The sequence below is a fragment of the Rhinoraja longicauda genome, chromosome 28 (genome assembly GCF_053455715.1).
Source record: "Rhinoraja longicauda isolate Sanriku21f chromosome 28, sRhiLon1.1, whole genome shotgun sequence".
In the NCBI taxonomy this organism is placed as follows: Eukaryota; Metazoa; Chordata; class Chondrichthyes; order Rajiformes; family Arhynchobatidae; genus Rhinoraja; species Rhinoraja longicauda.
Window position 1 is genome coordinate 29,330,802 of NC_135980.1, and position 17,861 is coordinate 29,348,662.

The 17,861-nt window shown below is 41.4% G+C and overlaps 1 protein-coding gene across 5 annotated transcripts in view; it reads right to left on the reverse strand.

Annotated features, from left to right (window-relative positions):
- LOC144607265 (ran-binding protein 3-like) overlaps positions 1-17,861 on the reverse strand; it is an 89,503-nt gene that overhangs the window by 45,882 nt on the left and 25,760 nt on the right. For 4 of the 5 annotated variants that reach the window (XM_078423987.1, XM_078423988.1, XM_078423991.1 and 1 more), the window contains 5 exons: positions 17,677-17,713; positions 16,933-17,022; positions 11,454-11,525; positions 11,056-11,121; positions 503-595 (listed from right to left, as the gene is read on the reverse strand). In XM_078423987.1, coding sequence (XP_078280113.1) covers positions 503-595; positions 11,056-11,121; positions 11,454-11,525; positions 16,933-17,022; positions 17,677-17,713 — 358 coding nt within the window. The remainder of the gene's footprint in view (positions 1-502; positions 596-11,055; positions 11,122-11,453; positions 11,526-16,932; positions 17,023-17,676; positions 17,714-17,861) is intronic. The other variant, XM_078423989.1, reaches the window with a different exon arrangement.

Consider the following 17,861-nt stretch of genomic DNA (forward strand, 5'->3'; position numbering starts at 1 on the left):
ACGACCTGTCATTTTGCAGAAGAAGATTAAACTGACGTTCCTTTGCAAGTTAAAATGTAAGCCGAAAGATTCTCAAATAAATCCCATCATTTTACTTTTGCTGGTTCTTTGAACAAAAATAGTCACTTGCAGAATAGTTATTTGGTCTCACGTACTGGGGGAGGTGATGTGGGGGAAAGGAAAGAAAAACAAGCATACAGAAAATGGAAAATTGATGGGAAGGTTCACAGCTGATTGCAGCTGCAGCTAAAATATTACACAATTCTGACAATTGACAGATCTCAACATAAACGCCAACGAAACAATTGTGCTTATTTGAGCAAACATATGGAATTTGAATTTCATAACTCATACTTCAGGCGAGGCTATTTTGAGATTTACTTTTAATAAATTAGATGGATATTGTAAGGGGAAATGCAGCTTTAGTAGCATATGCAGATTGGCAACAAATTTTCTGAGAGGCTAGACAGTACAAAGAGGAATTGCAGTTCCAACCAGTTACCGTTTTGTGTAAAGGACTTCGGCTGTGGTGGCTGCAGGACTGCTGGACGTAGCACTCTCCGATGCTGCTCCTTGGACTTCTGACTAGGAAGACCTGCAAGACCAAACAACTGATTTACATCACCTCAGCTTTGTTCTCATTCAAGCATACTGCGTTGAGTAAAGCTGCAATTCTAGTATAGTGCAACATAATGTTGTCGTGTTAAGGAGCACTGTAGGAAGACAGTCATTCCTCCTGTTGGACAGTGTCCGCTGCAGGCCATGGTGCTATAAAGTAAAATGGGGATGTCAACTGGTAGTTCGAAAAAAACCAAAATAAGTGAATTATGAATTTTACTGTACCAAAGCATCACTATCTGGGAAAATCTCCACAAGGAGATGAAAGCTCCAAGCAGTGGCATGACTGAAGTGTGAAATGAAGCTGTACTGCTTTGGTTAGTAAGATGTTTAAAATGAACACAGCAGTTTAATGCTAAAAAAGATGCCTAACAGAAAGGAGGATGCAATTATTGCTATTATTTTGGAGCTCAAATCTAAAGTTTACTCTTCAAATATTAGCAGCTCTGAAGCTCGATGGCGAATGCAATGCTGCAGTCACATGAATAAAGTACAAGTGGCATACAATTCACCAGCATATTCGAGAGAGAAAATGGTCATTAGACCATGAGGAGACATAACATTAGATTGTGCAAATGACCACCAGTCTAGAAACACCCGTGAAAACAGATACTTGCTAAAATTAGAATTCTGGAAGAAGTCTGGGTGATGTGTGCAGAATCATGAGAGGAATAGATCAGGTAGATGCACAGAGTCTTTTACCCAGAGTAGGGGAATCGAGGATCAGAGGACATAGGTTCAAGGTGAAGCGGAAAAGATTTAATAGGAATCCAAGGGGTAACTTTTTCACAGAGGGTGGTGGGTGTATGGAACAAGCTGCCAGACGTGGTAGTTGAGGCTGAGACTATCCTATTGTTTAAGAAACGGTTGGACAGGCACATGGATAGGACAGGTTTGGAGGGTTATGGACCAAGCGCAGGCAAGTGGGACTAGGGTAGCTAGGACATTGTTGGCCGGTATGGACGAGTTGGGCCGAAGGGCCTGTTTCCACACTGTATCACTCTATGACTCTAAGTCAGGTGGTCAAGCAGCATCTATTAAGTCATAAGGATGTGATTTGATATTTTGGGCAGAAGCTTGCATCAGGATCAAGACGGAAGAGGAATGATTGCCATATTCACCAGCAAGAGATGGGGAGGGGTGTGGAACAGAGGCTGGTAGGTGTTAGATGGAACCCGATAGGAAGTGGATGATGGAATCGAGTGGAGGAGAAGATGGGAAATGTGCAGAGAGGAAAAGAAAACTAGGTGAATGGATGAGTGCTATGGGAGTAAAGCACAAAGGGGCTATGGGTTAAAATCGGAAAATACAGTGTTCGCAGATTTGGACTGCAAGCTACCCAAGTTGAATTTGAGATATTATTTTCCATTTAGTTTTAGTTTTTAGTTTTAGAGACACAGCGCGAAAACAGGCCCTTCAGCCCACCAAGTCCGCACCGACCAGCAATGCCCGCACATTAACACTATCCGACACACAGTGGGGACAATTTACATCTATACCAAGCCAATTTAACCTACAAACTTGTTCGTCTTTGGTGTGTGGGATGAAACTGAAGATCTCAGAGAAAACCCACGCAGTCACGGGGAGAACGTACAGCACCCGTAGTTGGGATGGAACCCAGGTCTCTGGCGCTGTAAGGCAGCAACTCTACCGCTGCGCCACTGTGTGTTTGGCTTCTTTGTAACATTGGAGAATGCAGTGAATTGACAGGTTAGCGTGGGAATAGAAAGGAGAATTTTCATGATATGCAATCAGAAGTTCAGGGTGGCCATTGCAGACAAGAGCAAATAAGACAAAAAGATGACTGTCGATGCTTGGTTTTGTGAATGTAAGAGGCCACAACATGAGTACCAAATAACAGAAATTAACAAAGAAGCTAGTCTCTGCAAAAGCAGAAAGGGAAGGTGGTGGGGGGAAGGGGTAGAGGGGAAGACTAGTTAGGGGTAGAGGGGATAATGTTAGAGCTGTCGGAAATGGCAATGGATATGTTGCGTATGGATACTGGTGGGATGAAAGATGAGGGCCAAGGAAACTCTATTACTGTTTTTGTCTGGGGTGGCGTGAGACCAGAATTGTGGGAAATGGAGGTACTGCGCGTGAGGCAACACAAACTACAGCAAAGGGGAAGCCACGTTCCCACAAGGAGGACATTTCGAAGAGTAGAGACCTTATCTTGACAGCAGATGAGACGAAAACGTTTGAAAAAAGGATGGCATCCTTGTAGGAGGCAGAGGACGTATTTCATTTTGCGACTCCATTAGCGTTATTTATTTCAGCCAACCTCAAATAAATTTCAACGTTGTCACTTAAAATGAAAAGGGTACTCATCAAAGGCTGTAGCTCTGTATCCTCTGTAAACCATTTTAATGGAATTGGGTCACGTTTCAGTTCTATTAGGGAAGTTGATTACAGGATCAACAGTGCCTAATTCTCATTTCCTTTCAGGGTTTTTAAAGAAGGTAAATATATGTGGTACACATTAATTTAAGGGTGCTTAGGGAGAAAAACGCCCCCTTAAAGATCAACATGGCCATTTATGTGTGCGTTCACAGGTAATAGGTGAGAGTTTAATGAATATTTCTCATGAGTTTTTACTGTGGAGTCGATCATGGATGCTAAGGAACTGCGGCATAGGGATTGTGATGTCTTGGACCATGGACGAATTATCAAAGAGGAGGCATGGATGGTCTTAATGTGTATTAAGGTGGATAAAGCCCAGGGCCTGACCACCTTCGTATACTCAAACCTCGTGAGAAGCTGGGGAAGAAATTGCAGAGGCCATTGCAGAGATATTTGCATTGTTTTTAGCCACAGTTCAGGTTTCAGAAAATGGAGTGTGGCTAATGCGGGTACCATTATTTATGAAGGGCAGCATGGGACAAGCAAGGGAGCAGAGGGTGGTATGTACACGGAACGAGCTGCCAGAGAAAGTAGTTGAGGCAGGCACAAAAATACCATTTAAAAAGATATTTGGACAGGTACATGGATAGAAAACGTTTGGAGGGATATGGGCCAAATGCAAGCAAATGGACGAGCTTTAATGTCATCTTGTTTTGGCGTAGATGAGCTGGGCCGAAGGTTCTGTTTCAGCGGTGTATTACCCTATGACTCAATTTTGTTGTGCTTCATCAAATAATTAAAATGCAGTAAGGTAACAAGGATTTATGTAGAGGGAATTACTGATACAAAGGTTTCAAATACATTCGTTACCTAATCTTTGAAATCCAATAAGTTAGAGAACCAACACTTGAACTGCCTTAACAACTTCCATTTATTGCTTCCTCTGCAGATGTATTGATCATCAGAGAAACCAACATAAGTGGGCTTTCCAAAAGCAATACGTATCTCTGGGAACACAAAAGTTATGGAGCAAATGCAAGCGAATACGACTATCTAACTTAGACATCTTGGTCAGCAGGACGATTTGGGCTGAAGGGCCCATTTTTCTGCTGTGTAACTATGACTCGATGCATGGCACCAAAGATGATTCATGGAAGAAAACCTCATTGAAATTTCTTTCTCTACAAGTTATGCTGAAACGGTCAACACAAATCCGCCATCAGATGCCATTTAAGGGTTACTTCAGCATGATTCAAAATGCAAAATGTAGGTAGAAAATGATCCAAATATTCAGGACTTGTAGCAGGCAAATTTTCTTTGCCATGCTTATGGCTTGTATAGCAGGTCAACCCACTGTTCACCGAGTGACCACAGATGAAACAATAATTTGTCATTCTTGACAGAACTTGAAAACCAAGAGAATTTGGGTTACTATTAATCACTTACTGAAGACAAGCCCTATCATGAGGTAGTCATCAATAAAGAGACCCAGTTATGACAAATCAAAATGTTATCTTGTTACAAATTAATAGCAGTTGCAATTTTGGATAAGGAAGCTCTTTGAATAATTCCCTCAAAACCACATAAAAGCACAAAAGATAAAGGGTCACTTAAGAATGAAAAGTTTCAAGACTAGGGATATATATATATATATATATATATATAGGATTGGCTATTTTTTTAATTTCGTTGTACTCGTTGCAATGACAATAAATGAATATTATTATTATTATTATTATTACATTACAAAGAAAGAAAATATTCAACCTTATTTGCTATTAAAATGTCTTGGAAGACGCATGACAAGTATTAAAATGCTAAAGATCATATTGATACAAGGACCTTAACTAGGATAGTAAAGCGAAAACAAAATACAGATGGCCCAGGCAAGTTCAAAAATGAAAAAATTCCCTAATTTGGTATTTAGAATCTGATCCACATATGTTGAGGTTGGTTATTAATAGCAATGTTTGAATCTTCTCAAAGGAAGGAAGGAAATATATTACCTTCCAAAATAAATTATTGAATATTTTGCTCAATGAAATTGCCTTGGTATCTTGTTCCTCACGAAGATCGACACAAAGTGCTGGAGTAACTCAGCAGGTCAGGCAGCGTCTCTGGAGAAAAAGGATGGGTGACGTTTTGGGTTGGGTCCCTCCTTCAGACTGAAAGTAGAGGGGAGGGAACAGGAGCCCTCTACTTTCAGTCTAAAGAAGGGTCCCGACCTGAAATGGCACCGATCCTTGTTCTCTAGAGATGCTGTCTGACCCGATGAGTTATTCCAGCACTTTGTGTCTATCTTCAGTATAAATCAGCATCTGCAGTTCCTTTCTGTACACCTTGTTTTTCACTTTAGAGGAAGCAGATTTTATGGTCTGCTTAACACCAAATAGCTGAGAACCAAGAAGATGAGCATCATCCTGTACAGAACAACTTGCTTTACTGCTACCCTATCACCATCTTCAAAATGCACTCTCTCCAACAATGGCACACTATGCCTGCAGTGCACTGCAATCACTCACTAAAGCTGCCAGGAAAGTGCCACCTAAACACAGGCCATAAGCAACCTCTTAAAGCAATTCCTCACATGGACATTAATGCCACCGGTTGGTAGTCACTGAGGTACGTCACCTTATTCCTCTTGGGCACCAGAATTATTGCAGGAAAAGCCTCAAACTTCAGTAGTGAGAGGTTGAAGATGTCCGCAAAAACTTCAGTCAGTTGGTCGGCACAACTTTGACAAACATGACTAGGTATAGCATCTGGTCCAGGCACTCTCCGAGGGTTCACCCTCCTGAAGGATTTTCTGACGTTGCCTCTGCGACTGTGATTGTAATACTTTTGGGGGCTATGGGGGTCCGGGAGGGGTTCTCTCTATCAAAGTGCGGAGATCACTAAGAACTCATCTGGGAGCAATGCTTCACTGTCGCTTGAGCTGCCCCCTGGTTTCGCCTTGTAGGAAGTGATGGCGTGAAAGCCTGCCACAGCTGCCGAACATCCCCCTCATCCTCCAGTTTAGAACAAAAGCCCCTTGTAGCCTTATCGATGTCCTGATCAAGGTGGCGTCTGGACTTCTTGTGTGATTCTGCATCGCCAGGCTTGAATGCCCGTGATCTGGTCCTCAGAACAATACTAAAATTTGCCATTGAAAGTCAGAATTGTTAAAAAATTAACGCACATAAGGTAAATGTCTTTTACAATATGCTCTCCCTGTAGTCTACTCATTTCCCATGCATTTGGAAAGAACTTGTAAGATGCAGATACACACATTTAAAAAAATTGGCATGTGAACACAATATCAATATATGCCATTATATTTATCCAGTTACAAGATATATTGCAAACCCAGAAAACTATTGTGGATGTTCTATCAACAGATTCATTTTATTTTTGAAAAGCTAAATAAATGATAGCTCTGCAATAAATGGAGGATATGCCAATCTTACAGAGAAGCATAGAATGCTACATAACACAATTGGAATAAACTAAGAGAGCTGAACACAGATAACAGGAAAACCAAGTGCCTGGAGAGTTTTGACAATTGTTGTTGAAATATGAGATGTTAAGAAATTATTTGTTCACCTTAAATTAAGAAAGTATTTGATGAATGAGTTTAAAATTATGATGACATTTTCCGGTTGTTGAAGGCCTTTATCAAGTAACCATTTTAACCTGGGCCAATTTGATCCACTGACACCAAGTACAAACGAACACATTTCTTGCATGCGATTTGGTTAAACAATGTTGACAATTGTGACTAGTAACACGGAATAAGATGGATGGATCAAAGTAGCAACTTAAACATTATTACTTCCTGATAAGAGTAGGTGATTGATCGACTTTAAGATGGCTTTCATCAGGTTAACAGGTGCCGATACTGACAGACTAGGAGAGCAGAGATGGTCAATGAAGCGGAAACGATGACAACATTTAACAATAGATATATGACTGAGGTAAAGGAGAAATATATGATTACAAAGTGAATATATGCATTTAGGATTCATGATCACGTGGAGAATGAAAGCCAATATGGAATATTTGGTCCAAATAGTGTACTTCCTAGCTTTATATTCTATGGAATGAAACATTTGCACCTGACAATGAAGAATACAGCCTTAATAACAAATCCAGCCCCTTGGTATTGATGTTTTCAGAGAATTGGAAAAACACTAAACTGGTAAATTACATTTTAATAAAAGTATCTACCAAAAAGGAACCGAGACACCATTTAAGCAAATACAGCGGACAGGTCACCAATTTAGGAAGCTTCAACAACACATATTTCCATTTCCAAGAACGGGGGGCAGCTAATGCCTACAATTAAATTGTAGTGGATCCTGAACTTGCTATTGATGTAGGAATTCAATGGCAAATCACACACTGCAGAGAACTAGATTATTTAATTCAAGTATTCCTTTAACGAAAACTCCAAACACCAAAAGTTATTGCAATTTTAAAAAATATTTTAAAAGTATGATATTCTATGATTAGCTAGAGGCAACAGGCCTAGAGTCTCCCTATTTTCCCCCAGAAAAACATTTAGGATATGGTGAGGTAAATTATCAAAGTTATTTCCACTGCATGAAGCAAAATGCCCAAATTTTAAATAAATCACAAAAATAACTAAACTGGAATTGAAATCAATTTCTTAACCCAGAGGCCCATTGGAATGCATATTCTGTCACAAAATATTGCAAAACTATTTTATGTCTTCGATCTTTCATTACAAAATTATTATGGGCTGCGTGCAACAAGGTAAATGAAATTAAATAAGATGCTCAGAAGAAAACTAACGGAGTTTGATGAGTCAAATATGGTGCTTCTTAGATTGCAGTAAATTTAACATTTGCGCCACATTAACCAAAACATTCCTAATTCAGAAGATTTCAAAGTGCAGAAAATTAAATCACAACACTAAAGATTCCAAATTGCCTTGATATCCTATTAAAAACACCTGCCACGCCTCATAAATCAACATTGATGCCAACTTTTGGAGATGTGCGGCCTTAAAAATCATGCCTGGAAATCAACTGCAAAGGCATACCCAATATTAACCTATTAATGCAAGTTACTGTAATTGCGCTAGTTTCTTCCCCCATTAATAGTAATGCTATCTGTGCAAAATTATCAGAGCACAGCACACTCAGTAGCAAATCAACTTATTCCTCGAGTGAAAGTGTAAAACAACAAAATTAATCTCTTATCTGGGTATTGTTTCAGTAATCATTTCCCACTACGTTTTGAAACACACAGTGGTGCTGCAAATTCAAGAATGTGTCAGATCAGGAGGTTGCTATCCATTATTTATGTTGTTAGAAACGCGAAGAATGCAACAATTTTTTCCACGGAGGAAATGTTTCCGTTAATAACTTCAATCATGTTTAAACAATATCAAATATAATGCCCAACAGCATAAATGTTCTCATTTATTTTTGCAACAAAAATGCCTGTAAATACAACCATATAACCACACACACACACACACACAGACACAGAGTTTGTTACTACAATTAGGGATACATGCACACGGGCATATCGAATCTCTGGGAAAAGTTTACTTAGATACAAAGCCAATACTGATATATAGGTCAGTCCTATATACACCACTTAAACCTGCTCACACATGTACACCAGTCTCTTGCAACAATTAGGCAAGCCTGTAAATATTGATATTTGCAGTTTAATGCCATAATTTGGTTTATATAAAATCAAATTATAATAAAAGAACACAAAATAAATAATGTGTACACCTGCACCTCCTCCAACCTCATCTATCCGCTGTTCCAGGTGTCAACTTCTCTACATCAGCGAGACCAAGTGCAGGCTCGGCGATCGTTTTGCTCAACAACTCCGCTCAGTACGTCTTTACCTGATCTCTCGGTGGCTCAGCACTTCAACTCCCCATCCCATTCCCAATCTGACCTGGGCCTCCTCCATTGTCAGAGTGAGGCCCAGCGCATATTGAAGGAACAGCACCTCATATTTCGCTCGGGTAGTTTATACTCCAGTGGTATCAACATTGACTTCTCTAACTTCAGATAATCCCTTCTCTCCCTCTCTATCCCCTCCCCCTTCCCAGTTCTCCCACTAGTCTTCCTGTCTCCGACTACATCCTATCTTTGTCCCGCCCCCTCCCCTGACATCAGTCTGAAGAAGGGTCTCGACCTGAAAGTCACCCATTCCTTCTCTCCAGAGATGCTGCCTGTCCCGCTGAGTTACTCCAGCATTTTGTGTCTACCTTCAAAATAAATAATTGTTTGCACAGAAATTTACTTCTTTAAAAGACATTAGAAGATGCATCTGCTCAATACTGTATGATTTGGTATTTATAGACAATAGACAATAGGTGCAGGAGTAGGCCATTCAGCCCTTCGAGCCAGCACTGCCATTCAATGCGATCATGGCTGATCACTCTCAATCAGTACCCCGTTCCTGCCTTCTCCCCATACCCCCTCACTCCGCTATCCTTAAGAGCTCTATCCAGCTCTCTCTTGAAAGCATCCAACGAACTGGCCTCCACTGCCTTCTGAGGCAGAGAATTCCACACCTTCACCACTCTCTGACTGAAAAAGTTCTTCCTCATCTCCGTTCTAAATGGCCTACCCCTTATTCTTAAACTGTGGCCCCTTGTTCTGGACTCCCCCAACATTGGGAACATGTTTCCTGCCTCTAATGTGTCCAATCCCCTAATTATCTTATATGTTTCAATAAGATCCCCCCTCATCCTTTACTACAAGTTAGAAATTCAACAGGTTTTTAAACCCAATACAGTACCGTTGTTTGGGTTACTTCCACTAACAGTGCTTTTTACATTGCCCATAAATGTTATAAAGCAAGTTTCTCATTTCAAATTACTTCAGGAAAAAGTAACATGCCAAGCTTTCAATGCTCTTTTTCCCGACTGTACTTTCCTAGTTTAAAATAGTTGCCTAGTTTAAAATATCTACATATCCTCAAAATATCTTTGTTAACTAAAAATATTTTATAATTTAGTTTAGAGATACAGCGCGGAAACAGGCCCTTCGGCCCACCAAGTCCGTGCCGACCGGCGATCCCCGCCCATTAGCACAAGCCTACACACACTAAGGACAATTTACACTTACACCAAGTATACAAACCCAAGCCAATTAACCTACAAACCTGCACATCTTTGGAGTGTGGGAGGAAACCGAAGATCTCGAAGAAAAGCCATGCAGGTCACGGGGAAAACGTACAAACTCCGTACAGACAGCACCTGTAGTCGGGATCAAACCCGACGATGCAAGCACTGTGAGGCAGCAACTCTACCGCTGCACCACCGCGCTGAGGCTGAGGCAAAATTGCTGTTGTAGGAACTATTAGATCTTACATTACAATGTTCTTACACATTTTCAAATTAAATTGCTGTCCCAGGTGAATGGGATATTATTTTTACCTATATGAAAATTGCAAACCAACGATATTAATAAAAAGACCATAAGCAGGAAATTATTTGAGCCTTAGCCACCTGTAAAAGGTAACAAAGTCAAGTTGGAATACTTAACTAATCAGTAATTTATAAGGACCATGTGTCCAATGTAGCAAATACAGATCTTTGCGGTGCTGAACAATGACAGGTCTTTGCTGCAACTGTGAACATACGGCACACTGGACAGATTTTGCTCTATTATCTTGCATATGGTTCTAATAGGGGCCATGCAACAATGAAACTTTTTATTTCCTCTTGCTTCCAGTATTGAGGAAACTACAACACCAGAGAACTTTTGTCTCTTTTGCTCAAGGAAATATTATAGCACTGAAGAGCCTGGCAAATGTGTGGTTTCAGCTTCAAAGGAAACCATTCAATATGAGAAGTCCATCTGCTTCTGCTAAAGTGCAACACCCAAATGATTTGTTCAATCTCAGTAAAATGCAGAGCGCGATTGGCAATTGTATTTTCAATTCCTGTTGCAGCAAGGATATAACCCAGCAAACATGTTTGTATTGAGTCATTGGGTTAAGGCCCTACATATGCAACAAAGTCAGAATGCGTTCCAGTTATCCACCACCTCAGGCACAGAATTTGGTGGGCCTCACTTCTACAATCGCTGTCTCTCTACAACTTTATATATTACTCACCAGCACTGGGAGCTTGGCCATGGATTAAAGTCGGAGGTTTCAGCCGAAAGCCAATGTTCTTTTCATCTAAATAGTTAAGGAAACCACTAAATTAATATGTTGCACCAATGAAGTAAAGATAAAACGTAAATCTAGCAGCACAACCAATTCACTTCTCATACCTTGTAAAGTCCTTGTGCAAGTCCAAGATGTGTATTTAGACTCATGCACACCTACCCGCTTCCTTTCAGGATTATTACACTTGGCATCCCGCAAAGAGTAAATGTAAAGCTTAATCGAAGTCTACAACAGGGGCACATCTTTCCCGCCTCCAGATGTTATATACAAATGTACAAATAAGGCACAAAGGGAACAAAGAAAGGGCAAACATTTCCGAGTGATAGATTATAGGACATTACCTGGCTCTGAGTCAGAGTTGCTGGCCGCTGCCTGGCAGAAACTCAATGGCATAAAGACATTATTCTTTGGAACTGCAAGATAAAGACAGCTGCCGTTAGCGTCAACAGATCAAACACCTCCAGTTCTGCAGGCTGCCAAACATTATCACATAATTTTAGTAGAAACATATTAAAAACCTACAAAGGCAACCGAATAAACAAGTCATTAGGCAAGCACAGCCTACATCTTGGAAACGGGTCCTTCGGCCCAACTTGCCCACGTCGACCAACATGCCCCATTTACACCAGTCGCACCTCCCACGTGGTCACGTACAAATTCCAGACAGACAGTTCATTAGTCAGGATCGAACCTGGGTCTGAATCTTCTCTGCACCCTTTCCAGCTTGACAATATCTTTCTTATAGCACGGTGACCAAAACAACCGCATTCGCTACAAATCCATGCTACAAAGCCCCTTGTTTGACTGATCACCTACACTAAAGGAAGGTATCACAGAATGCTGGAGCAACTCAGCAGGTCAGGCAACATCTAGGAGAGAGGGAATGGGTGATGTTTCGGGTCGAGACCCTTCTTCAGACTGTATTGACCCGAAACGTCACCCATTCCCTCTCTCCTAGATGCTGCCTGACCTGCCGAGTTACTCCAGCATTTTGAGCTGTGAGATACCTCCGATTTGTACCAGCATCTGCAGTTATTTTCCTACACAACCTACACTAAAGGGATAATTTACAATAGCCAGTTAACCAACCAACCACTGTCTTTGGAATGTCACTGGGACAATGCACAAACACCACTGACAGTGGTCAGAAATAAACAAGGGTCATTGGAGCTGTGAGGCAGCAGCTCTGTTTCGCTTATCGTTGAGCAATTGAAAAGATAAATTCACTTTACTTTGGACTAGGCCGCATGAAGAATTTTCAAGATGGGCGTGTTACCAGAAAAAAAGGATTTTACAATAGTCTGCTTGACAGAAGCAAACAAAATACTTCTAAATATTGGTCAGTCCTACTACAAACAAATGTATACTTGAGACTCCAGAAACCAAGAAATTATAAAAAAGAAAATGTTGGAAACACTCAGGAGGTCAGGCAGCATTTATGGAAAAAGAAATAGAGTTAACATTTTAGGTTGGAGACTCCTGTTCCAAAGTAGGTAAAAGAGATTTTAAAAAACAAATGGGTGACTTTTCGGGTCTCGACCCGAAACGTCACCCATTCCTTCTCTCCTGAGATGCTGTCTGACCTGCTGAGTTACTCCAGCATTTTGTGAATAAATGTGATCATGGCTGATCATTCTCAATCAGTACCCCGTTCCTGCCTTCTCCCCATACCCCCTGACTCCGCTATCCTTAAGAGCTCTATCTAGCTGGAGGTACTCCAGCATTGTGTGTCTACCTTCGATTTTAATCAGCATCTGCAGTTTTATTCCTACATGTAGAGATTTAAAAAAGTTGGCTTTCAGTTACAGAGATAGCAGCAGAAGGGACAGATGAGACAAAGGGAATACACAAACATCATAGACACAAAATGCTGGAGTAACTCAGCAGGACGGGCAGCATCTCTGGGGAGAAGGAATGGGTGACGTTTCGGGTCGAGACCCTTCTTCAACTGAAACATCAACACAAACAGGTCAAATATAGGTCAAATGGACTAATGGGAACAGGTAGAAGCTAATTATGCTTCTTTGTTACATGCTGCTGATAGGATAGCTGTGGGACATGCCCAGCAGATCAGATTTTCCTAATGGGAATGAAGAGCTGAGCCAATATCACATATGGGATCACTTTCAACAGCATCAGAACTAGCTATTTATGCTCCAGTCATCCATCTGTTATTTTGGCTGAGTTCATGTCCCTCCATTAGTACAGCCTGGTTTCCTCAGTGTGCCCCACAGCCCAGCTGAGAGCAAGCGCAGGAGCGTTTAATTGTCACATGGATTAGGACGGGAACAACATTCTTACGCTGCTAATTTATAGCCACATTAAATACAACATAACAATAAATAAATATGCGATAAATTATCACTTATTCTACGAAAACAAGACAGCACGGTGGCGCAGCGGTAGAGTTGCTGCCTCACAGCGCCAGAGATCCGGGTTCGACCCTGACCACAGGTGCTGTCTGTATGGAGTTTGTACGTTCTCCCTGTGACCTGCGTGGGTTTTCTCCGGGTGCTTCGGTTTCCCCCCCACGCTACAAAGACGCACAGGTTTGTAGGTTCATTAATTTCCGTTTAAAAATTGTGAATCGTCGCTCCCGTATGTAGGATAATGTTAGTGTGCGGGGATCGCTGGTCGGCGCGGACTCGGTGGGCCGAAGGGCCAGTTTCCCCACTGTACCTCTAAACTAAACTAAAAAAAGGCCATAATAGTGCAAACCAAAGCACAGAGTGTAACAGTGCAAAGTCCACAATAGTTCGCTTGCCAGGTAGGGTTACACAGGATGGTTAAGGAGCCCGATGGTTGAAGAGATCTAAGATGGGGAGAAGCGGTCCACGAGCCTGGCGATAATGATTACCAAGCTCCTGTACCTCCTTCCCAAAGGCGGCAGTTAAACGAGAGCATGACCATGCTGGTGTGTGGGTCTTTGATAATTATTGGCTGCCTTCTCAGGGCAGCGCTTTGTGCAGATCCCTTCAATGGTGAGTAGGTCAATAATCATGATGGATCGGGAAATGTCCACCACATTCTGCAGTCTCCTTCCTTCCTTCCTGAGCCATGCCCTGGTGCAACCAGACAGTAGGCATTTTCAGAGATGTGTATGCCCAGGATCTTGAAGCTGTTGATTATCTCCACAGAATTCCCACTGACGAAAACAGACACATAGTCCCTTGGCTTTCCCTTTATGAAGTCAACAATTAGCCTCTTGATCTTGCTACATTGAAACTAAGATCGTCGTTCTAGCACCATTCAACCAGATTATCGATCTCCCTCCCCTACTCTGAAATGTCGACAACCATTATTTGTCCATCGATGGTTGGTATCAAAGCAAATTTAAAGATGGCATACGAGCTGTGTCAGGGTACACAGTCACAGGTATAAGGTCATCAGTGACAGGAATAGAATTAAGCCATTCGACCCATCAGGTCTATTCCCCCATTCAATCATAGCTGATCTATCTCTCCCTCCTAACCACATTCTCCTGCCTTTTCCCCATAACCTCTGACACCTGCACAAATCAAGATCTCTGTATAGAGTGAGTAGAGCAGGGGGCTGAACATGCAGCCTAGGGATGCCCCTCTGCCGATGGTCAATGAGGAGGAGGTGTTGCATCCCAGCCTGCCGATGGGGAAGTCAAAGAGCCAGTTGCATGGGGACCAGCAGAGACACAGTGTCATGATGAGCTGTAAGAGATGACAGCGTTCAATGCCAAGTTGTATTCAATGAACAACAGCATTACAAACATATTTCGGATGTCCAAGTAGTCCAATGCAGAGCGGAAAGCCAACAAGATTGCATCTGCTGTCAATTTGTTGTGATGGTTGACAAATTGAAATGGGTCCAGATCACTACTAAGGCAGTTGATTTACACCAAATAATGCCCCTTCCTCACAACGGATGTGAGTGCCACCGATCGGTGGCCATTGACGTGAGTCACCTTGTTCATCTTGGGCACTAAATTATTTCAATTCTAATAATCCTTCTGGATGTTTCAATGTCAAGAGTCACTTCCACTCCCATCTCTGGAGTTCAGCTTTTGTATTCCTGATAAAGACTCCAAGGTCTTGAATTGCAAAGGATCCGATGGAACCAAACTGAACATCAGTGAACAAGTACCTTTTGATAATATAGAAGCAGTCATCATCCATCATTTGCTAATCGTGCAGTAACTGGGCATGCACACAAAAGTAACGCGACCAACTAAAAATGCAAGTCAGTCAATGACAGTTTAAAAAGATGAAACTGAGAATCGTGGATTGACAAATAACATTAAATAGATGGTTACTTTATTTTCTTAAAATGTTTCACTAAATAATGAATGAGTATAATATAGAAGGGCCTATACTTTAAGCTTAGTAAGCCAAAAGCATAGGCCTGTAAATAGATATGCTTTATTGCTTTTTTTCTATAATTGCCAATTCCTATTGCTTTTTTTCTACAATTGCCAAAGGGTGACTTGGACAGGTTGTGTGAGTGGGCGGATGCATGGCAGATGCAGTTTAATGTAGATAAATGTGAGGTTATCCACTTTGGTGGTAAGAATAGGAAGGCAGATTATTATCTGAATGGTGTCAAGTTAGGAAAAAGGGACATACAACGTGATCTGGGTGTCTTAGTGCATCAGTCACTGAAAGGAAGCATGCAGGTACAGCAGGCAGTGAAGAAAGCCAATGGAATGTTCGCCTTCATAACAAGAGGAGTTGAGTATAGGAGCAAAGAGGTCCTTCTGCAGTTGTACAGGGCCCTAGTGAGACCACACCTGGAGTACTGAATGCAGTTTTGGCCCCAAATTTGAGGAAGGATATTCTTGCTATTGAGGGCGTGCAGCGTAGGTTTACTAGGTTAATTCCCGGAATGGCGGGACTGTCATATGTTGAAAGACTGGAGCGACTAGGCTTGTATACACTGGAATTTAGAAGGATGAGAGGGGATCTTATCGAAACGTATAAGATTATTAAGGGGTTGGACACGTCAGAGGCAGGAAACATGTTCCGAATGTTGGGGGAGTCCAGAACCAGGGGCCACAGTTTAAGAATAAGGGGTAGGCCATTTAGAACAGAGATGAGGAAAAACTTTTTTAGTCAGAGAGTTGTGAATCTGTGGAATTCTCTGCCTCAGAGGGCAGTGGAGGCCAATTCTCTGAATACATTCAAGAGAGAGCTAGATAGAACTCTTAAGGGTAGCGGAGTCAGGGGGTGTGGGGAGAAGGCAGGAACGGGGTACTGAATGAGAATGATCAGCCATGATCTCATTGACTGGCGGTGCTGGCTCGAAGGGCCGAATGGCCTACTCCTGCACCTATTGTCTATTGTCCTCATTTATCAGTAGAGACCTGCTTACCTTTCATTCCCTCTTACGTTTAGTTTAGTTTAGTTCAGAGATACAGAGCGGACACTGGCCCTTCGGCCCACCGAGTCCGCACCGACCAGCGATCCTCACACATTAACACTATCCTACACACGTTAGGACCAATTTACACTTACACCAAGCCAGTTAGCCTACGTCTTTGGAGTGTGGGAGGAAACTGAAGATCTCGGAGAAAACCCACGCGGTCACGGGGAGAAAGTACAAACTCCGTACAGTCAGTACCCGTAGTGGGGATCAAACCCGGTTCTCCGGCGCTGCAAGGGCTGTAAGGCAGCAACTCTACCGCTGCACCACCATGTCGCACACATATAACAAAAATATAACATACAACAAAAAATAAACTGTTTTGTATCACCAGCAAGAGAATCAAATGCATAAACCCCATGATAGAGGTAAGGAGTACAAACAATAGAAAACGTTAAAATGTTTGTCACTCAAACGGAAAGGATGTACCTGGCTGAGAAGGAGGGAAGACCTGTGTGAAAGATGATGATCTCTCCCTTTTAACGGGTGGCGGGTAATTTCCATCATCTCGATCAGAATCTGAAGCAATAAATTAATTGAACTGATAAGAATACTGTGCATTTTAAGACACATCCATCATATATTAAACCATTTTTAATAAATAAGTGCAATTACTCTGATCAAAAAGTGTTCAGCTGTTTTTGCACTGCGAACAATTTGTATCATTGATAGGAATTGCAATAAAGAAATGGTTGAAAGCATTCTTAGCATTCTGCAGTAATTATACAAGTGCTTGTATTATATTAAATGCACGTAGTAGTTTGGTAAAGAAAAGCTTCTGCACTTTAAGATATGTTTAACTATAATCAGCCAACAATTTTAATAACCTGGTCAATTTCCACGACTACAATTCCCAGGGATTATCTTTATCGACAGTGTCCCACAGAAAGTATTCTAATATTGATTATGAAAAGATTAGCATTAGCTAATCCAAAATACTCCAAATACTAGATCCAAAGTAAAATCGAAAAACCATAAAAAACAGATTAGGCGACATCTGTGGAAAGAAATACGAAATTCAGATCAAATAAGGATTTGGTGATCTGAATTGTTATTTGCTACTGCCACAGATGTTGCCTGACAGAGATCAGGTTTCCTAGTTTATCAACTAAATATCTATATTCCTGAACAAATAAGAACTCAAAAGAATATTAGAATCGGCTGTTCACTCACCTTCTCCGTCTTCAGGGGTCGAGGTATCCACAGGCCTCTAAAATATATATTAAAAAAATAATTTCAAATACTCCTGGCTGTGTATAGATTTTCCTATTACACAGCAAAAATTACAATATACAAAATAACAACGAAAATAAGATTTACATTCTGAAGAAGGGTCTCAACCCGAAGCGTCACCCATT